At 40.2% G+C, this 22606-nt stretch overlaps 4 protein-coding genes across 5 annotated transcripts; 1 reads left to right on the top strand and 3 right to left on the bottom strand.

Moving 5' to 3' along the window:
• The first annotated feature begins 3453 nt into the window (after positions 1-3453).
• On the top strand, positions 3454-9290 carry itprip (inositol 1,4,5-trisphosphate receptor interacting protein). Its single transcript, XM_030747422.1, has 2 exons — positions 3454-3629; positions 6684-9290. Exon 2 carries the CDS (start codon positions 6721-6723, stop codon positions 8332-8334), a length of 1614 nt encoding a protein of 537 aa, XP_030603282.1. The 5' UTR covers positions 3454-3629; positions 6684-6720; the 3' UTR covers positions 8335-9290.
• Positions 9291-9410: 120 nt separating this feature from the next.
• On the bottom strand, positions 9411-12390 carry LOC115793306 (glutathione S-transferase omega-1-like). The gene is made up of 6 exons (XM_030748226.1): positions 12256-12390; positions 11586-11694; positions 11261-11483; positions 11075-11176; positions 10774-10880; positions 9411-9704 (listed from the first exon to the last, which is right to left on the bottom strand). Exons 1-6 carry the CDS (start codon positions 12281-12283, stop codon positions 9554-9556), a joined length of 720 nt encoding a protein of 239 aa, XP_030604086.1. The 5' UTR covers positions 12284-12390; the 3' UTR covers positions 9411-9553.
• Positions 12391-14880: 2490 nt separating this feature from the next.
• Positions 14881-18226, bottom strand: LOC115793155 (glutathione S-transferase omega-1-like). 2 transcript variants are annotated; one of them, XM_030747993.1, is made up of 6 exons: positions 18002-18226; positions 17051-17159; positions 16726-16948; positions 16540-16641; positions 16239-16345; positions 14881-15190 (listed from the first exon to the last, which is right to left on the bottom strand). In XM_030747993.1, exons 1-6 carry the CDS (start codon positions 18027-18029, stop codon positions 15040-15042), a joined length of 720 nt encoding a protein of 239 aa, XP_030603853.1. In that variant the 5' UTR covers positions 18030-18226; the 3' UTR covers positions 14881-15039. The 2 variants fall into 2 exon arrangements, with proteins under 2 accessions (XP_030603853.1, XP_030603854.1); XM_030747994.1 differs by lacking the exon at positions 18002-18226 and adding an exon at positions 17825-17860.
• Positions 18227-19779: 1553 nt separating this feature from the next.
• On the bottom strand, positions 19780-22592 carry LOC115793221 (glutathione S-transferase omega-1-like). Its single transcript, XM_030748105.1, has 6 exons — positions 22447-22592; positions 21129-21237; positions 20812-21034; positions 20604-20705; positions 20410-20516; positions 19780-20088 (listed from the first exon to the last, which is right to left on the bottom strand). The coding sequence occupies exons 1-6, from the start codon at positions 22472-22474 to the stop codon at positions 19938-19940; spliced, it is 720 nt and encodes a 239-aa protein (XP_030603965.1). The 5' UTR covers positions 22475-22592; the 3' UTR covers positions 19780-19937.
• Between the last annotated feature and the right edge of the window lie 14 nt (positions 22593-22606).

The following is a 22606-nucleotide window of genomic DNA, read 5'->3' as shown; positions in this document are numbered from 1 at the left end:
CTGCATGTGAAGTTAAAAATAAAGGTGGTTTAAAGCCATAGAAAAGTGTTAATTTATTCCTTTCTTATTTATTATGCTTAGTGTCAGTCATCTAATTCTGATTTACATTTTTCAGTTTATCTCTTCTTCCTCATCTTTAAAAGAGAGAACACCTGAATATTTCAATTTCTAGAAAAATCACCCCTTTCCTCTTTTATTTCACCGGGCTTATCACAACAAGATCGATCTTTAAAGGCAATATTTTAAAAACTTTTACCACGTCCCGGCTTTGTAAGATCATTAGCATATATTTGATCACATTCAAGAATGACATCTTAGAGACATATATTGCAAAACAGGTCAACAGGTCAAACCAGAATGCAGGTTTCATGTTAGAACAAAATAATCCAGAAAAGAATCGTGGGGTGTGGTGGACGGTCTTCTGTGTCCTTCTCTGTCTGTCTCGGGCTTCTGGGGGCGTTGTTGGAGCTTCTCACCCTCATTAACAAGTATGTTTCCTGACAAACACACAATACACAATTGCTCACTCACAAACAAAAACAGAAACAAGCACACAAACAAAGCAAGATTGTCTTATTGTTTCTGTTTCTGTTTTTGCCTTTCAGCTGCTTTTTGTTCTCCTTTTTTTTTTTTTTGTGGTTCATATTGTTTCCCATCTTGTGGATCCTGCACTGATCTTTTGCTACAATTCAAGTACAGAGTGCCACCTTGTGGTTGCAGTGTTTCTTGTCATGGATAAAATGGCTGCAGTTGAAGTGAAATTAGTACCATGTGTTATCAAATCTCTGGTGTTGCACAACAAACTCAAAAGTCAAAACTACATTTAAGGAATTGAATTATGCTGCTGTGGTTAAAGCTAGTTAAACTAACTGTAGTTAACCATGTCAAATATAGCAGTTAAGAAATTACATAATGATTTTGTTTCTTCTTTTGCAGCTCATGCTGGTTATCTGATGCACATAGATGTCAGACTGTTTTATGTATCTCTCTTATGTTTTATGTAAATGTAGACATTTACATCCACTCATCATCTCTTTGCCAGCTAAGGACTTGTTTGGCAGCACTCACTGGATTGATCAATGCTCATAACAATGGGAAAGTCAGAGGAAGCGAATGAAGATCTAAGTAGGAAAATTATAGATTTATTCAAGTTGGAAAGGTTTCTCTGAACCAACAACTGCAGATTACAAGATCATCAATTCAAATAATTGTACACCACTTTGCCAAGGTCTGAAAGAAGACCCAAACTGTCACCCTCAGATTAGAAGAAATTGGTCAGGATGTTCAGGAGCAACTCAGGAACCAGGAATATGAGTGTAACTGAATTAGTGTTGTTGCTTCCTCAGACTATGCTTCTCCACAATACTTCATTTTCAAAGCTGTTACCTTTGTTCAAAGTTCTCATATTATACACTAGGCACTTGATATGTTATTATTAGGGCCTTTCCCCCCCAATAAAGTTAATAATATTCTTGAACTGTCAGAACAGACAAGTAATATGGAAATCTTAAAAGTACATGCTCAAAATTAGAATGTGATCGAAATTCATAATAAACTATTTACACGTGTTTTTCTAACATGCCGATCAAAACCACAAGCAAATACAAATGTCTGTCTCTCTGACACACTGGTGACCTGCACAGGGTGTATTTGGTGCAATGGGCAGGTGCTCACCTTGTAACCGGAAGGTTGCTGGTTCGAGTCCCTGTCTGAGCTGTCATTGTGTCCCTGGGCAAAACATTTAACCCACATGGCCTAAGTGTGAATGTGTTTGGTGGTGGGGCAGCTGTGGCTACATTAGTAGCTTACCACCACCAAGTATGAATGAATAGTGCATGAAATTGTAAAGTGTCTTTGGGTGATTAGAAAAGCATTATTACTACTTCACCCTGTGACAACTGGGGTAGGCTCCTGTGACCCTGAATAGGATAAGTGGAAGGGGACGGATGGATTTATCAGGTTAAGGTCTGGACTCTCTGCAGGCCAGTCAAGTTCTTCCACACCAGACTCACTCAACCATGTCTTTATGGTCCTTGTTTTGTGCACTGGTGCACAGTCATGTTGGAACAGGAAGGGGCCATCCCCAAACTGCTCCCACAAAGCTAGGAACATGAAATTGTCCAAAATGTCAAGGTGTGCTGATGCATTAAGAGTTCCTTTCACTGGAACTAAGGGGCTGAACCAAGCTCCTGAAAAACAATGACTAGAGCTTGAAAAGCTGAGAAGCCAGCAGCCTTTTCTGGCTGAACCTCCAGTCTCTGACAGGGATTGATGAAAAATAATTCAATAAAATGCAGGGTTTGCTGAGCCTTTGCTAAAACTTTTTCTATTTCTTAAAAATATGACTTTCAGATACTGTTTTTTAGGCCTGACACTTCTTCGTTTGTACTCCAGTTGCCCAGTTTTCTCATTTTTTTTTTAAAGAAGGCACTGGACACCATGCTGGTAACATGATGCTCTGAGGCTGTTTTGCTGCCAGTAGTACTGGCAACTCAACAGCTAGATGGCTGAAACTTAGACACAATTGATGGCATCGGCACAATGACCACAAACACACATCAAAGCTGGTTTTGGAATGGATAAAACAGGCTAGCATTCAGCTTCTGGACTGGCCTTCCCAAAGCTTCGACCTGAACGATACTGAAAATTTGTAGATTGTGTTTAAAAGCCATGTCTGTGTCAGGAACCCAACCAATTTAAATCAACTCTACCAATTCTGCCAAGAACCATGGTCACGTATCCAGCCAGAATCCCTGAAGTTTGCTGATGGCTACCAAAATGTGTATGTATTGTATGAAACCTTGTATAACCCTTATGTAACCTTCTGACCACAACTGTGTGGGAATTCATAGTTCTTCCAGTGGGCTAGTTAAAAAGTCAAATATAAAGCTTTAATCTTTGCTGGTTGTAAGGAATAAAACATTTACTGGAAGAAAATTTTACATTAAACATAAAACTGAGAGTCAATTTTGGTACTTTAGCTGGTTTGAAAGTTAATAATTGATCATTTTGTGATCTGGAATAATACTTTTTGTCTGTTACCGTTAGGAGCTCGGTGTAGGAACAGTATAACGATACATTTAACACGATGCTACTGTATGTACCCATTCATTTGCTTCATGGAGGCACGTCACAAATTCCACCGTTGGTCCAATCCAGGAACTTGCTGCTGTTACGTAATGTAATGCTGCTTTCACTTACATTGGGAAAAAGTAGTTGCGTTCACTGGAACTGGGACTTCAAAGTTTCAGTGAAGAACTCAACAGCTTTGAGGCGGCAACTGTTGTGGGATAGGATTACAACTAATAGGCTTACTACTGTGTATTTTTGTACCGTGTCCAAGATGGGCTGAGATTGTTATCCATTAAGGTCAAGTGAGTTACATTTACTATTTTTTAATTGGCCATTATATGTATATGTAGATGTTTTAATGCACTCCTTGCAGCTCAAAAGTCCCTGCTACTTTGGGTGATCAGAGGAAGCAGGGCGGTCCCTCGGTCACAGCATGGGTGGAGCGCACAGTGAGGAAATGTCAGAGGAGAGCCGAGCAGCGTTCCCTGCGTTGTTCTCACCGGATGATCCGCCAGATGAACTTTATCACCATGAACTCACCGAGAAACACCACACAGGTAGGTTTGCCAACTTTTTGCGATCACATTCGTCTTTATACGTGGACTTTTCCAAACTTGCTGATGATGGGACGACAGGAGTCCCAGGTTGCTAAGTTGCACTTATGTTACCAGATTATGCGAGGCATGTTTTAGCTGCTCTTTGTTGCTTCATGGGGCTCCACGCAGGAAGAAACAGAGCAGCGTTTGTTAGGCGACCAACCTGTGAGGTGACTCCTGAGTCTGGAGTGATATTTTCTGTCTGTTTCCCCTTATGAGCGCCTCTCTATTTTGTTGCTGAGACAACAGAGGAGGTGGCCGCTCGCTGGGCTATTAATCACGTCACTGTGTCAGCACGCAGTTACGTCAGAGTGGGAGACTTGCTGTTTAGTATTTTCCCCCCAAACACCTCGAGGTAATTGGATGTAGGGTGGTGCAGCAGTGGTGGAACATCTTACATCCACGCCTGTACTTTTGAACCATCTTAAAGCAAGGTTTGTGTGACTATATGCTGCTCCTGATTCAGTATATTAATTTGTGAAATAAAAAAAAGGGAAAACAGTGGATTTTTCCTTAATGGCATACTGTCGCTTTGATTGCAGAACACATCATAAAAGACTCTGTGGAGCCCAGTGAAAAATTAAATAAACCCTTGGTGCTTTCACAGGAATTAAGAGCATAAGTAGCAGCCAGGTGCTGCTGGTCAAATCCCCTTTATTAACTAATCATCTGCAAGTGTCGCCATCTCTGTAAAAACAGAAGTTTTTTCAGTTTGCTGTTAACAAAATGTCACAATCTTCCCAGAAGTGGACGTCCCAGCAAATTCACCCCAAAGTCAGACTATGCAATGCTCTGAAAAATTGCAAAAAAAAACTCTCAGACTCTTTAAAATTCATGAAAATACAATTTGAAAAAGACTGAACTAGTGTGGCTTGTTTAGATGGGTTGCCAAGAGGAAGCCTCTTCTCTCTTAAAAGAACATGGCAGCACAGCTTTTTGCAAGGTTACATCTGAACAAACCACAAGACTTTTGGAACAATGTCCTTTGTACAGACCAGGCCAAAGTGGAGATGTTTGGACATAATGCACAGCACCAAACACAGCACATGAGCACAAACGCCTCATACCAACTGTCAAGCACGATGGTGGAGGGGTAATGAGTTGGGCTTGTTTTGCAGCCACAGAGCTCCTCTGTTTACCAAAGTATTCCAGAGTTAAATGTGAGGCCATTTGTCCGACTGCTAAAGCTTGGCTCAAACTGCAATAGTACAGCAATACCAAGCACAGCAGCAAATCTACAACACAAAGGAAACCCCAACCTGACTGAAATGCCACTGTAGGACCTTAAGAGAGCTGTGCATAAACAAATGCCTGCAATCCTCAATGAACTGAAGTAGCATTGTAGAGAATAATGGGCTGAAATTCCTCCACAACACGTGAGAGACTGATAAAGTCAAGTCATTGCTGCTAAAGATGGTTCTACAAGATACTGAAACATGGAATGTACATACATTTTTCACAGGGCTGCATAGAGTCCTGTGGATAATTTGATTTTAGCATGGCCATATTTACACAATGGAAATAACTGCTCATATTTATTAATGTGCCCTTTTAAATAAATGAAGCATAAACATCAACTAGGACAGACTTCCTGTTATTAATAAAGGTGCAGAACTTGAGCTATTTCTGTAGAATTTCTTCTTCAATACATGTGTCATAGAGAGATGTGTTTTCTCAACTACACTGAGCTCTCAGTACCGCAGACCACAGAAATCTGAAATGAAGGACATTGAAGCCTTTCTTTAACCCTTCCTAAAATGAAAAGAAATATACTTACCCTGTAATATTTTCACATAGTGGTGAGTCTGCCATATGCCAGTCTGTTCTTCACTAACTATACGTAAATGCTTTAAACTCACTGTTGTGAACGCTTAAAAAGATTCAGTCTTCAGTTATGTTGCTGTTATGTAGCAATCACTAATCCTAAACGACTGAAAAGGGCTGCATCACGGGCCTCCTGTCTGGCTCAGCGTTTGTTTGGGTGGACTCGTCCATGTAAGTATTGGAAATTTTCCCAGTGAGTAAGTCATGGGAAGTTTTCCCCTGGCTCTGTGACCTCATGTGCTTCATTAGCGCTGTCTTTTTGAAAGTTTGAGTCTAGGAGAGAACAGTTCATCGTCTCATGGTGTTACGGTGAGATCACGATGCATGTGCACTTCCCTTTTTTTTTTTGTTTCACTTACACGCTGGAGGAAGCTTCTTTTTGGCACCTTTTGTATGACTGCATTTTATCCATGTTAGTGATGATAGTTTCAGATTTTCAGTCCAGCCATCAAGGCACTGATGCTTCTTAATCCATTACCATATAAACATCTAAACAATTATAAGGTACAAGCAGTGAATTCATTTTTTTTTTTGTGGCACAACATGAGCTTTTTGAACATGTATGCTGCAGCCATATAATATACTGATAGAGAGTGAAAACATTACACAGGGGTAAATTCTGGTTCAAGCTTGAAGCTTTTGCGCTATATATTGCATGTTGCCTATCTGATGAAATCCAGAAAAGCAGACATTAAGTGAATGCGAGGTGTTTTCCGCATTGTTCTATATTGAAGCTGAATTGCATAGTTTACAAACTTGTATATTTTTTTAAGAAAGCAGTGCCGTTTTGTTATAGCTTAGATAAAAGGATGTAAATGTTAACAGGCACAGTGTGTGGTAACTAAAAATGGTTATCAGAGGAGGGCAATGTTCTTCTCGAGGGCTCACTCTTCCTTCCTCCTGCGTTGCAAAGCCTGATACTGGCCGAGTGCGTCACTCAGCGCACTGCGTCTATATTTAGAGGTACAGTCTGCGTTTCCCCTGATGGGTGGAGCGCGTGATCAAAAATAACTGGATTTTATATACAAATATATCATGATTATCATACAGTACCAGTCAAAAGTTTGGACTCACCCATCCATATGAATGGGTGACTGTGTCTAAACTTTTGACTGGTACTGTACATCAGTGTTCCTTTTTGTCCCCCAAACACTTGTATTTGCTCTAAATCTGTTTATGCTTCTGTTTCAGGATCTGTTTAAATGCACACGTTAGAATCGAGCTGAAGATGCAGGGGACCATTGCACGGCTGTGTGTGGTGATTGCTGCTGCCATATTAAACCATCCCTTGCTCTTTCCTCATGAAAACACCACGCTCCCGGAGCAGGATGAGGAGTTGATCGCTCGAATGCGGGAGCACGAGGCGAGACTGGAAATGGAGCAGGCCAAGTTGGAGAAAGAGCTTTCACAGCTGGGCTCCAAGCAGGAGGAAACCAGCTCGGAGGAAGGTTATAGTTGGTACTTATGGAGCACCGTGTCCTTCATAATATTCTTCACTATCGAGATGTACAAGGTGGATCTGGCTGATGCAGAAATCCGGCCAGTTGAGGAGGAAGAAGTTTTTTCAGAGAGTGGATCCATCAGCACCAAGATGATGGTACTGGATAAGGACATCCTGAGCAACTTCTGTGATAAATGCACCTACACTTCAGCACATGAAAACTGGAGGGTGAGGGAGTTTGTCGAGGGTTTTGCGGATGACTTGCTCGAGTCACTCAGGAGTGTATGCAACCGGGACACAGACATGGAAGTCGGGGACTTTGTTGGCATCGGAAGCATGTTTGAGTCTTGGAAGGTGTGCAAACCTCTCACGTGTGACCTCATCGTGCCTTTCTCACCTCCAGATCCACACTTCTTCCAATACTACCTTTGGTGCAACTCCTCCAGTGACATACCTCCTGATATGCAGGGCTGTGGCAAAATAAAGGTAACCAGGTCTGGGGAGAATGGGGAGGGCTGTCTCTGTGGCTCTGCTAATCTCGGAGAGGACATGCTTTGTCTATTGCATGGCAGGAATGACACACATACAGTCAGTCTCAGTCCTGATGAATTGCTGTGCTCCAGAGACACAAACTTCTTAGCGAAAGATCAAGTCATGAAGTGGTTTCAGATCTCTGTAACCAAAGCGTGGGGACGCATCTCCCACAAATATGACTTTGAGGTTACCTTTTGCAACTTGGATGCTGCTGGCGCGCTGAAGATCCGATTCCCTTCAGGGAAAGTCATCGTGATGAACATCGTCCCGGTGGTCCGACTCGAAGACACAGATGCTTATTTTGTCTCGCACTTTCCATCAGATTTTGACAGCTTCCCAGACCCATACTGGCCCCTCTCTGTTGCTGTCTACGAGAGGAATTTGCTGAAACATTTCTCTAAACGCCTACCAAAACATTCCTGTCATTTACACTGCCTCCAGATTGTGGCTTTCTTACACAGGAAACAGTCAGGGCTCACCGGAAAAAGTGCCCTTACTAACTACCACTTAAAGACTGCTTTGTTGCACTTGTTGCTGAAGAAAAAGCCCTCCGCATGGAGCACAGAGAGTATGCAGCACAGGGTTCAGGACTTGCTCGGCTTTGTGCAAAGGAGCCTGCAGGAGAAAAGACTTAACCACGTTATGATTGGGAACCGTAAAGTGCCAGAAGAGGTCCAAGTTCCTGAGATGATTCGTAGAGCAGAGCCCATCAATCTGTTCCGGACGCTGGTGCTGCACAGGGAGCTTTACGCAGCAACAGTCAAGCATTTTCAGGAGATGTTGAGAAATGCACCGGTACTCATACAGGAGTACACACCATACATATCAAATGGAGGCTTACATCACAGCCTAGATGAGCGTTTATAAGCACTCAGTCTGAACTATTTCAGACAGCTATATCAGACATATCATTCAGAGATGCTATAAGTAATGCTACCAACACAGCAGCTATTTCAGCTGTGGCTGATATCGAGACTTGTGGTCTTGCTATGGCTGCTTTTGTTAAAAAAATTTTTTCTTTTATTTTAAATATGGTCTACTGCTAACACAGAGGCTACAGGAAAAAAAGGTGAAAGTTTGAGTGGAAAAATCCAACAATATTACTTAAAGGAGTTCATTCAATTTTTAACTTGCAAATAATATAAACAACAACAAAAAAAAACCCCACAGTCAAGTGTGAAGAAGCACACACACTGACAGAATAGAGCACGTCAAAAACTGTCTGCTTCTGTTTTGACAACACCTGTGTCAGGTGAACCGCAGTCTGTTTAGCAGCGTCACTGCTCCACCTAGTGGTGGCAGGGTTTTATCACCCAAAGTTCAGTAGTCAATAATAGAAGGTGCAAGCTCAACAGTTATTTCAGCTGTGGCTGATTTGTAGACTTGTAGTGGTTTTACCGTAGCTGCTTTCTTTTAACCTTTTCTTGAGAATATAGCCTACTGCTATCAGATGCTAAGGGGATGACCTCAGTATTTCAGAGGAGATATCAGCTATACAGACACTTTCACACAGGTGTCCCTCAACTCATTAAAGAAGCAGCAATAAGTAATCTACATATAGGATGATACATTTTAGAAGGATATTTTAACAGAAATACCTCTCATGTTATATCAGTCCACACAGCCATATTTAACCTTTAAGTGGACTGTTTGCTTTGTATAACAGTGTTTAATGTTTCATTGTTACTGTTGCAGATCTGATGGCAGCTATTAAGGATTATAATGCTGTATGTATCTTTTATGGCTTATTAGAGTTTTTTTTTTCTTTTCATTTTTTCTGTATTTTTTTTTTTTTACTGTGTTGATGTTGAATCTTTGGTGCAGCTCCAGTTTATTAAATGGGACCACAGCTTGTGGCCTGAAAGGAAACATGATATTGTTTTTATGTGTCTTGGCGCTCAAACAGAAATAATCAGAATGAAGCCAGTCATTTCATGGACAATTTTTAATTGAAAAATCAGTCCCATTCACTCTTCAGATGTTTCCCTTTATACGTTTCACATCAGAGTTTAGAAACTGACTCATCAGAGACGGTAACATAAAAGGACAGCTGAAGGTTTTGCTCACTACTCTGAGTACTAACTTTCTACAAGCCATAGTCAAAGTTGGGGTTCCCATCGACGAAGGTCTTGAAGAAGGCCTTGTGGGCGTCTGCGCTGTACATGGTGGCTTTGACAGCTGGATCCTCCAACATGAGCTCTGTCCACTTCTTCAGCTCAGGTGTGCTGTCCAGACACCTAAGATACAAAGAGTATGAATTCATTTAAATGAAAGTAAATCACAGCATATGAACACATTTGCATGTCAAAGTTTGGGTAAATGTTGAGTGGGAAGTGGTAAATTCACTAGCTCCAGCAGACAAGTAATAACTATAAGATACTCAGTGGTGTCTGGATAAAGGGAAGAATAACAGGATTTTGATATTAAACTGTGACATTTTTTGCAGTTATTAAAGTCTTGAGGATAGTCATAGCAGCATACTGAGGATCTGGAAGCTCTTGCAGAGGCTATAAAACCATATCAAAGCATTTCCAATTTCTGACTAAATCAAAACCTCAAGGAGAAACCTTCGGATAAGACTGAATGCCCAGTAAAGCTAGAAGGCAAAATCCCCATATGGCCTACAGTAAAAGCTGGTTGAAAATAGTACAGTGTTAATGTGCAAATGTCTCTTTTCCACCACTGTGGAGCCAGTGCTTATCTTTACTTGAACTTATCAACTTTTCACTTATCATTTATCACTAACATTTATGAATTAGTGTAACTTTTAGTGACTTTATTGGGAGGCCCTTGACCAACAAGGACCATCCATGACACTGATGCTGCAGTGGTTCCAACTTTGGGCATGGCTATTTTTTGCCACCAGCACCAGTTTTTTTGAGGAGAAAATGTGTGCAACCAGATCTAGAGTGGGTGCTGGTAGCTCTTCAGCTGAAAGGAAACAAAATGAGGATCTGCATGAAAGAGTTAAACATTTATTATTTGACTGTAATGAAACAGCAACATTTGGAAAAGCTGGAATAAACAGATGAAGCTGAAACTGAGCTCTTTGCCAACAATGTTTAGAGAAGAAGAAAAAGAAGGAGCACCATGCATACTGTTAATCATAGTAGTGCAGCCAGTGGAACAGGAAGAATGGACTCCACTAATTAAACTGAAAAGAGGGTCAATTTTAGAACAGGAAGCTGATCTTATTCATTTCTAACAGTTTTACTGTTTCTTGTAATTATATAGTGAGGCTTCTCACAGCTGCATTTTTTAAAAAATTCTTCTATAAGTTAAATATCTGTAAGGATTGTTACTTACTGTTTGAACTGATACGCCTCCGCCCTCTCAAACCACGGCCACATCATGTAGTCAATCATTGTTACTGAATCTCCACCAAAGAATTTGGTCTTCTTGTTAATGAGCTCCTGGAAATTGAACATTGCATTCATTAAAGCTGTTGAACCAGGTACAGTCATTAAAGATAATCTTAATCATCTTAATAATTGCAATCTTTGATCAGTGATTACAATTCACAGGCAGGCCCATTCACGCACAGTCCGTCACATTATATGTTGGGTTAATGTATAAAGAAACCAGAGCGCTCAGCTGCACCACCTACCTCATTTAATTTGGCAAGCTTTTCTTTCAGTTCAGCTTCCAGTCCGGAGACATCCTCACCGTTCTTTCTTCCTGTTGGGATCTTGTAGAAGTATGGTATCACCTGTAGAAAACAGTGACATTTATATGATTGTTTGGTGAAAAAACAAAACATCAGGATTTATGTGCAAGTCTTCATGTGACCTACTTTGGAAAAATGCTCCAGCATCATCTTTTGTTGAGCTTTAGCAAAGGGAGAGGAAGGAAGCAGCTTCTTTTCAGGGTAAACTTCATCCAGGTATTCACCGGTGATGGACGACTCGTATATCACCTCACCAGCAGGTGTCTCCAGTGTCGGGACGAGACCAAATGGATTCTTCTTAAGGTACCACACTGGTTTGTCTCTCAGGTGGACATTTATGGTTTCATGCCTGAAACACAAAAGCAGGTTATACATGCTTGTTTAAGCAAAGATTAAAGGATTGTCCTGATTTTGCACTTGTAAAGAAAAGCAGAATAAAGAGCAGTCTAACTTGATTCCTTTGGCTTTCAGCACCAATCTGGTTCTCTGGGCAAAAGGGCAGAACCTCATGCTGTAAACTCTGATGGAGCCGTTAGGGACTGGGCCAGGTGCAGCGCTACCTGAAGGAAACAAAAAAGTTAATCCATGAGGGAAAGCAGCAAGGAGAGCAGCTTAACTTGTGTTTCCTGCCAGTAATGCAACACTGTGAACCTCTAACTCATTTTTATGTACATATTATACTTCCCATTGAAAATGGCAGCCATATATGGTGTTAATATTCCATGTGAAACACAATGCATTACAGTTACTTGCAAAAGTTACACAAATCACAGGTCAGTGGAGCCTAAAGAGGGAGTGTGTAAAGGCTTTTTACCTGCACTTTAGCAGGAAGAAGTTTTTTTTTTTTTGACATCTGCTTGTGAGTCGCCGTTTGTTCAGTCTTTAAAAAGTGCCATTTATAGATGTTTATAAAGCAACAATTACCAGGACCATTTGCAGTGATCTGCTTTTATATCAGCAGGAAGACGTTATATAGGCCTATAAAGCATGACTATGCAAAAATTACACTCTCTCTATGTTCTAAATCCTCATCACAAGTCAGATCAGGGAAGAAGATAACTTACTGCATTTCAGCCTGATAAGCAGCCCTCAGTTAACCGAGTCATATCTTAAAGTCTTACCTTTAGTGAGACACTTTTCACCAGACATGTTGGCACTTGAAGTAATGAATGGCCTTGGCACAAAAAGGAGACAGGCTGTGAAGAACTGAGCGCAGACTGTTATCAGTCAGCAGTGTGGCTGAAGTTTAAAATTCATACACTAGTACCACAGTGGGCGTGTTAACCTCAGTATCAGACTTCCAATGGGTCTGGAAGGAGGGCACTGCCTCCCTCATTCATTCATTTTAATCTTATCTTAAAAGGAGCGGCAGTGGAAGGTTAGAACTCAGGTATGCTGCTGATACAGGCACCTCTCTGATACCTCTCTGAAAAACTAAGCACACCCCATGATTCAGTAGTTTGTAGAACCACCTTTAGCAGCAATAACTTGAAGTAATCGGTTTCTGTGTGACTTTATCAGTCTCTCACATGTGGAGGAACCTGTGGCTGCAAAACAAGCCCAAATAATTACCCCTCCACCACTGTGTTTGGTATTAGGTGTTTGTGCTGCTATTCTGTGTTTGTTTTTCACCAACCTCTGTGGATTATGGCCAGACGCCTCTTTTCTGGTCTCGTCTCTTCAAAGGACATCTCTCCAGCATTCTTGTGTTTTGTTTAGATGCAACGTTGCAGTGCAGTGCTGCCATGTTCTACTCAGAGAGAAGGGGATTTCTTCTGGCTACACTTCCAAACAAGCCATACTTGTTCATCCATTTTCTAATTTCTTTCCTTTCACCTGCTGACTAAGGAAGAGTCTGAGACGTAGCTCTTGGGTTTTTTGCAGTTTCCCTGAACATTGTGTAGTCTGACCTCGATATGAATTTCCTGGGATGTTAACAGAATGAAACAATCTTCCCAGAAAGGATCAGCACCTACCAAAACGTCTGCTTTTATAGAGGTGGTCGCACTTGCTGATGATCAGTGAATCAAATGGATTTGATCAGCAGCACCTGGTTCTTAATTCTTATCAATTTGCAGTACAGAGAAACCATGTCAACTGCTCCTTATCATCAGGGTATCCAGTGTGAGAGGCTGCGCCTTCCTGAGTTCATCATATAATGGTAAATATTTGATAGATAACAAGTTAACAATGAATTAATTGGTCTACTTTTACCTTTGAGATTATGTAATGCATACTCATAAACACTTTGCAAATACTCCACCCCTTTCTTTACATACCCTATAAAATAAACTAAATCACTTTTCATGACTTTGCAAAAATGTCCCCCCCCCCATTGTTTCCTTCTGGCAGGCTCACTGTAAGTCATGACCTTGCAGATATTTTGCTCCCTTTATTTCCAGAAGTAAATAGTCTGTCTTTTACTGTGTCACAATGAAGAAAGGCTGTCATAATGAATTATGGGTCTTCTGCATTTTAACATGTCACCACCTTTTGCTTAAGCCAACTATTTAGAAAGAACTCCAGATCTTTTATCTGTTCAGTTTGTCTTGAAGTAAAGAGGTAACACACCTCACCTGGCCAAAAAAATGCCTGTCAGCAAACTGTCTAAAGAATGGATGTAAATACAAATTTCTATGGTAGCTGGGATAGGCTCCAACCCCCTCCACCCACGTTCTGAATTGTAGAAGAAGATGGATAGATGGAACTGATCGCCCAGTAACTGATAAATGGCTTTTGTTTGTACAGGTGCAGCTTGTTGAAATGCGATTCATCCATAGAGAGCAGGGCGAAGCTGTGCGCGCACCTTCGATGGCCACACCTGTGCCAATAGGTGCTGTAACGTAACGTTGTGCTTCTATGTTGAACCGCAGCACCTGCAGCTCCATAATAAACAGGGAAAGCTGAACGCAGGAGTGTCTAGCAGAAAGCCAACGTTGTAATCAATAATTCTTTGTGTTTGAATTATTGTACTGACCAAATTGACCACGTGGTTGCTGCAGGACGATTGAGGCTGATTTAGACTTTTGCTGTGAATCTTTGCGGGTGGGGCAAATGGGGTGGGGGTGGGGCATGGCGTAGCCACTAACAACTGTTTATTATTAATTTCTTGGCAAATAAAAGTTCGTCCATTATTTTCTTGCAGAAATATAAACACAAACCAATAAAGTCCAACATGATTCAGCACTCAGGTTAAAAACCTGAGAGCAACACCAGTCTGATTACCAGCGCCACTGCTTCCCCTAGTGGTGGCAGATTATAGTACACTTTGCTCATGCAGTGATTTGCACGTCCAGCTGTTATTTCAGCTGTGGCTGCTTTCTAGACTTGTAGTTGTTTTGCTTTAAACCTTTTTATGGCCTACTGCAAACACAAACACTTAGTAATCCTCATATAGAATGATACAGTTCAGAAGGATATTTTAACAGAAATACTGCTTACATTATACCGGTACATAGGAATCTTTAACCTATAAGTGTGCTGTCTGCTTTGAATAACAGTGTTTAATGTTTCATTGTTGCAGATCTCATGGCAGTTATTAAGGATTATAATGCTGTATGTGTCTTTTATGGCTTAATAGTTTGTTTTTTTTTCTCTCCATTTTGCTTGTGATATTTTTTACTGTATTGATGTTGAATCTTTGGTGGAGCTCCAGTTTATTAAATGGGACCACAGCTTGTGGCCTGAAGGGAAACATGATATTGCTTTTATGTACCTCAACAGAAAAATCAGAATGAAGCCAGTCATTTCATGGACAGTTTTTAATTGAAAAATCAGTCACACTCACTCTTCAGATGTTTCCCTTTACACATGTCACATCAGAGTTTAGAAAACAGACCTGACTCAGAGACAGTAAAATAAAAGGACGGCTGAAGGTTTTGCTCAGTACTCTGAGTACTAAATTTCTACAAGCCATAGTCAAAGTTGGGGTTCCCATCAAGGAAGGTCTTGAAGAAGGCCTTGTGTGCGTCTGCGCTGTGTATGGTGGCTTTGACAGCTGGATCCTCCAACATGAGCTCTGTCCACTTCTTCAGCTCAGGTGTGCTGTCCAGACATCTAGAAGACAAAGAGTATGAATTCATTTAAATAAAAGTAAATCACAGCATTTGGACACATTTGTATGCAAAACTTTGGGTAAATTTTGAGTGGGAAGTAGTAAATGCATCAGCTCCAGCAGACAAGTAATAACTATAAGATACTGAGTGTTAAAACTGAATGGGAAGAATAGTAGGATTTTGATATTAAACTGTTACTTGGCTTTTCTTCCAGCGCTAAAAGTATGAGAAGTTCCCTCATACTGTACATGAGCTCCTAGGGCAGTACAGTGGCACAGTGGTTAGCACTGTTGCCTCACAGCAAGAAGGTCCTAGGTGTGAATCCACCACTGGGACCTTTCTGTGTGGGCTTTACACTTAATGTACAAATATCTCTTTTCCACCACTGTGGAGCCAGTTCTGACTTTGTGCCTTTTGAGAGTCAGTCTACATTTGGACAGGATTGAGAACCAAACATAATGTGTTACGTAGCAAAAACTGGGGTAATTCATGCAGGAAACAAATCATAGCATACAGAATCTGCAGGCTGCATTTGTCAATCACTGAATTTCTTGCAGCAGCCTCTCCCAAAGCCAATGAAAAGACCGGTCCCAACTTTGGGCACGGCTATTTTTTTGCCATCAGCACCAGTTTTTTTTGAGGAGAAACTGTGAGTGGGTGCTGGTAGCTCTTCAGCTGAAAGGAAACAAAATGAGGATCTGCATAAAAGAGTTAAACATTTATTATTTGACTGTAATGGAACAGCAACATTTGGAAAAGCTGGAATAAACAGATGAAGCTGAAACTGAGCTCTTTGCCAACAATGTTTAGAGAAGAAGAAAAAGAAGGAGCACCATGCATACTGTTAATCATAGTAGTGCAGCCAGTGGAACAGGAAGAATGGACTCCACTAATTAAACTGAAAAGAGGGTCAATTTTAGAACAGGAAGCTGATCTTATTCATTTCTAACAGTTTTACTGTTTCTTGTAATTATATAGTGAGGCTTCTCACAGCTGCATTTTTTAAAAATTCTTCTATAAGTTAAATATCTGTAAAGATTGTTACTTACTGTTTGAACTGATACGCCTCCGCCCTCTCAAACCACGGCCACATCATGTAGTCAATCATTGTTATTGAATCTCCACCAAAGAATTTGGTCTTCTTGTTAATGAGCTCCTGGAAATTGAACATTGCATTCATTAAAGCTGTAGAACCAGGTACAGTCATTAAAGATAATCTTAATCATCTTAATAATTGCAATCTTTGATCAGTGATTACAATTCACAGGCAGGCCCATTCACGCACAGTCCGTCACATTATATGTTGGGTTAATGTATAAAGAAACCAGAGCGCTCAGCTGCACCACCTACCTCATTTAATTTGGCAAGCTTTTCTTTCAGTTCAGCTTCCAGTCCGGAGACATCCTCACCGTTCTTTCTCCCTGTTGGGATCTTGTAGAAGTATGGTATCACCTGTAGAAAACAGTGACATTTATATGATTGTTTGGTGAAAAAACAAAACATCAGGATTTATGTGCAAGTCTTCATGTGACCTACTTTGGAAAAATGCTCCAGCATCATCTTTTGTTGAGCTTTAGCAAAGGGAGAGGAAGGAAGCAGCTTCTTTTCAGGGTAAACTTCATCCAGGTATTCACCGGTGATGGACGACTCGTATATCACCTCACCAGCAGGTGTCTCCAGTGTCGGGACGAGACCAAATGGATTCTTCTTAAGGTACCACTCTGGTTTGTCTCTCAGGTGGACATTTATGGTTTCATGCCTGAAACACAAAAGCAGGTTATACATGCTTGTTTAAGCAAAGATTAAAGGATTGTCCTGATTTTGCACTTGTAAAGAAAAGCAGAATAAAGAGCAGTCTAACTTGATTCCTTTGGCTTTCAGCACCAATCTGGTTCTCTGGGCAAAAGGGCAGAACCTCATGCTGTAAACTCTGATGGAGCCGTTAGGGACTGGGCCAGGTGCAGCGCTACCTGAAGGAAACAAAAAAGTTCCTCCATGAGGGAAAGCAGCAAGGAGAGCAGCTTAACTTGTGTTTCCTGCCAGTAATGCAACACTGTGAACCTCTAACTCATTTTTATGTACATATTATACTTCCCATTGAAAATGGCAGCCATATATGGTGTTAATATTCCATGTGAAACACAATGCATTACAGTTACTTGCAAAAGTTACACAAATCACAGGTCAGTGGAGCCTAAAGAGGGAGTGTGTAAAGGGACTACAGGGATAAATACTCAAGTATTACTGTAGTGTACTGTAATACTTGAGTATTACAGTACACTACTACTTATTTGTTTTTTACAGTTAAATTAAGGATTTTAAATGAATACATTCTGATCTTATTTACATTTTACACAACATCCCAAGCCTTTTGCAAATAAGTATGTGATAATCTCAAAACAGCATTCCTTGACATCACAAATACCTTTACTGAAATGTTTACGGTGAGTTTTGCAGTTCTATTTGAATACAAGGCTGAAGAATGCAAATAGATTTTGTACATTTGGTACTTGTACTTTAGCAGTAAGAAGTTTTTTTTTGTGACGTCTGCTTGTTTTCAGAGACGCCGCAGTGAGTCGCTGTTTGTTTAGGCTTAAAAAGAGCTGTTTTTAAACGTTAATAAAGCAGCAATTACCTGGAGCCTTAGTCGACAGGAAGAGCGTATATAATGCATGGCTGTGCAAACATGGCGCCCTCTTTATGAATTAAAGCCTCATCACAAGTCAGATCAGGGAAGAAGAAGAAGAGCGCTTACTGCATTTCAGCCTAATAAACAGCCCTCAGTTAAACGAGTCACATCTTAAAATCTTACCTTTAGTGAGACACTTTTCAGCAGACATGTTGGCACTTGAAGTGATGAAGGAATGAATAGCTTTGACACGAAAAGTAGACGGACTGTGAAGAATCGAGCGCAGGCTTTTAAAAGTGAACAGTGCGGCTGAAGTTTAGCGTTTATACACGACAAGAGTGGGCGTGATCCAGAGGCCTGCCATGTTGTTCTTAGAGAAGGGTTTTTTTTTTCCAGGAAACCCGTCTAAACAAGCCATACTTGTTCACTCTTCTTATAAGTGTGCTGTTATAAACGTTAATATTTGAAATGTTAACCTGCAGAGCCTGAGATGTAGATCTTAAAAAACAAAAAAAAAAAAACAACCCCCCCCCAAGCAATTAGTAACAAGCGTTAGTAATTGAAGCTGCTCAGTAGCCTACTTTCTATAAAATATTCCTTATCTTATTTCTTACCTATTTGATAGATAGTACTGATGTTAATTCTCATAAATTAGCTGGTTTTCTTTTACCTTAAAAATCCTCGGGATAAATTGTGTAATGCATACTCACGACTGCACAAACTTTGCCCCCTTTCTTTACATAATATGAAATAAACATCGCACTCCCTTTGCTTAGAAACATCATGACTTTGCAAAAACACCACGCCCTTTTGTTTCCCTCTGGCTTCCTCACTTTGCAGAAACCATTTAATAAACTGGAGCTCCACCAAAGATTTATCATCACAGTAAAAGACTTTGCAGAAACTTTGCTCCTTTTATTTCCAGTAGACAATACAGTAATCTTTTTCTACAGTCCGGCTTTTACTGAGTCGTAGTGAATAAAGACTGTCATGATGAATGATGGGTCTTTTGCTTCCTAAGCAGCTATTTGGAATCACTTCCAGATTTTTAAAATCTGCTTAGTTTGCCATGTTGGTCTGTGCTGGCTGGGTGTTCCTGCTGAGCCCTTTTTGTGGTTGCTGTTTTCGGCATGAGGACTGAATGTTGTTCCTTTTTTTGAAATACGAAATCCATAGACGATTATGCAGACTGCAGTCTGAATACTCGCTCCTGTGTACAAAGTAGTACGTTGGATTTTAAGCGCGAAGCTGTGTGCACACGCAGGAGTGTCTAGCAGAAATCCAACGTTGTAATCAATACATTTTTATTTTTGAATTATTGTATTGACCAAAATGACCACGTGGTTGCAGCAGGCTGATTGTCAAGTCCAACATGATTCAGCACGATTAAAAACCTGAGAGCGACACCTGTCAGGTAAACCTCTTGGTTAAATAACGCCAGTCTGATAACCAGCATCAGTTCTCCCCCAAGTGGTGGCAGATTTGAATTAAAACTACATTTGGAGGGTGCAGTACAGCAGTGGCTCTCTTTTCTAGCTTAAACCTTTTCATATCCTGCTGTTAGCACAGATGCTTCCACATCCCTCTGCTCCTTAAAGAAGGTGAAATGGTAATCTACATGCAGGATGATACAATTCAGAGGAACACTTTAACAGAAATACCTCCTCATACTAGTCCAGACAGGAACCGTTTTGTTTTTCATGGCTACTGCTGCAAATCTGATGGCAGCTATTAAGTTTATGTTGTGTGTTAGGGATCTCATTTTTACGCCAATAATTTTTCTTCTTCATTTTGGTTGTGATTTTTTTTTTTTTACTGTGATGATAAATCTTTGGTGGAGCTCCAGTTTATTAAATGGGACCACACCTTGTGGCCTGAAGAAAAACTTATTGTTTTTATGTGTCTTAAAACACAAACAGAAAAAAAAAATCCAAATAAGACCAGAGTCATTTCATGGATGCTTTTTTTTTTTTTTTTTTTTTTATTTGCAAAAGGATTCAAATTTGTTCTTCAGAGGTTTCCCTTCATATGTCCCATCAGAGTTTTGACACATACCCGACTCATGACAGCAACATAAAAGGACGGCTGAAGGTTGTTCAGTACTCTCAGTGCTAACTTTCTATAGACCATAGTCATAGTCAGGTTTCCCATCCATGTAGCTTTTGTAGAAGGCCTTGTAGGTGTCTGTGCTGTACGTGCTGGCTTTGACAGCAGGATCCTCCAACATGAGCTCTGTCCACTTCTTCAGCTCAGGTGTGCTGTCTAGACATCTAGGAGACAAAGGGTATACAATCATTTAACTAAAACCAAATCACAATCCATGAACACAGTTGTATGAAAAAAGTTAGGCAAATGAGACATTCAGTTAAATGTTACAATTAAGAGTGATGCTGCAAATCTGAGATGACAGTTTTAATTGGATTAATGTGCTTGCTACCTGTAAGATTCCCTCTTTTTTATTGTTCTTGTCTTAACCTTTGTGATGTATCTTGTAATAGTATAGTTAGGCTCCCCTCAGATGATCTTGGGTTTCTTAAAATGCTTCCATAAGTTAAACATGCAACTACACATCCTTAAAGATGGTTACTTACTGTTGCAGCTCTAAGACCTCCAGCCTCTCAAACCACGGCCACATCATGTAGTCAATCATTGTTATGGAATCACCACCAAAGAACTTGGTCTTCTTGTTAACGAGCTCCTTAAAAAAATGAACGTTACATAAGGACAGTTTTGGATTTATCAGCTCATGTATAACGAAACCAGAGCCCTCAACTGTGTGACCTACCTCATTTAATTTGGCAAGCTTTTCTTTCAGTTCAGCTTCCAGTCCGGAGACATCCTCACCGTTCTTTCTCCCTGTCGGAATCTTGTAGAAGTATGGTGTCACCTGTAGAAAACAGTGACATAATGTGATCATCTGATGATTGCTTTAAAAAAAAACAAACAAAAAAAAAAAACCTTGAGATTTAGGTTAAAGGTTTCATGTGACCTACTTTGGAAAAATGCTCCAGCATCATCTTTTGTTGAGCTTTAGCAAAGGGAGAGGAAGGAAGCAGCTTCTTTTCAGGGTAAACTTCATCCAGGTATTCACCGGTGATGGACGACTCATATATCACCTCACCAGCAGGTGTCTCCAGAGTTGGGACAAGACCAAGAGGATTCTTCTCAAGAAACCAATCTGGTTTGTCTCTCAGGTTGATGTTGACGGTGTCGTATCTGAAACACAAAAGTATCTATAAATTTGTTTTAAGCAAAAATTAGAGCTGTATCATGTTCTGGTATTAAAAGTTATAATAAAATGTATGTTTACTTGATTCCTTTGGAATTCAACACTAATCTGGTCCTCTGGGCAAAAGGGCAGAACCTCATGCTGTATAGTCTGATAAGGCCTTTGGGCACTGGACCAGGTGCAGCGCTACCTAAGGTAAACCAAGAAAAAGAAAGAAAGAAAAAAAAAAAGAAAAAAAAAAAAAAAAAAAGGGGTTTCATCCATGAGAAAAAGCAACAAGAAGTGCAGGTTAACTTGTATTTTCTGCCAGTAATGCAGGGATTTATACAGATGTGGAGCCATGCATGAAAGACTTTTGAAGGACATTTCAGTCAGAAATATATTTTTAAATTTCATAACTAACTGTGGGAAGAAACAGTCTAGTTAAAATTTTTGAATCTGACACATTTGAGTAAAACGTATCAAAAATGTCATTTAGCATAGGGATGTGTTAATGTGCATAAAAGCCCTGTAATGTATGTTGTTTATTGTTACAGATACTACAGCCTGCAGTCCGCTGCACAAAACTCATCCCACAAGGCTCCGGCATAATTTAACCTTATGCCTGCAGTGATCATATGCATGGGATATACAGAAGTTATAAATAATTAAAGTATGGTAATGTTTACAAGTCGACAGCTTCACACATAACATACTGACGTCAAAATATAATGTTATGGGACACCACTTGCAGTACATAATTACTGTTCTCAAAAATATGTTGATCTTAAATAAACTAGTGTAACAATTATAAAAGCTATGCATCAACAACAACAACAAAAAAATTGGATTTCCAACTTACTTTAACTTATTTTTGACATGCAATTTGTCAAGAAGTTGGGACAAGAGAAAAATACAATTCTGGGGAGCTCGCAAGAGACATTTTCTATTTTAATATTTTGGAACCATTTTTTCAACAATTAGGTTTATATTTTTCAAAGGAGATGTGTAATTTACACAACTAACGTATGTTTTAGTATTTAATGCATGGATTACTTTCAAGTTCATAGCTGGGACAGAAAATGTCCTGCAATTGTAGAACATTGCAGACAACTTCTGTTTGAGTGCAGTACATTAAATGCCAAGCACGTGTACTTGAGTGAAGCTGCTCAGCAGGGTTCAGCACAGATAGGAGAAACCTTGTTTTTGTAGTATCCTCAGTGACACACTGTATTTCCTTGACAGATAACCCATGCTAAAAATTAACTCATTAAACGAGCTGTTCGCAGCCATCTACAGTTAGCTTTAAAACCGTACTACTCGGTCATGTTACTAAAATCCCCCAACAAATCAATTCAAGGCAGAGAAAAATCCATTGATAAGAAGCTTCCAGTTAGCCCAGTAATATCTAAAGTCTTACCATTAGCAAAACATTTTTCAGTGGACATGGTGGCACCTGTAGTTGTGAACGAAGGGCAGAAATAAAGACGGACTACAGCTGGCCGAGAAGAAAGCGGGACAGCACAAACAATATGGCTGATTAAGTTTATAAGCTAGTTCCGTGGTGGGCGTGTCAGAAA

Source organism: Archocentrus centrarchus, chromosome 15 (genome assembly GCF_007364275.1).
Source record: "Archocentrus centrarchus isolate MPI-CPG fArcCen1 chromosome 15, fArcCen1, whole genome shotgun sequence".
NCBI classification, from domain to species: Eukaryota; Metazoa; Chordata; class Actinopteri; order Cichliformes; family Cichlidae; genus Archocentrus; species Archocentrus centrarchus.
This window is presented reverse-complemented; position numbering and strand designations above follow the sequence as displayed.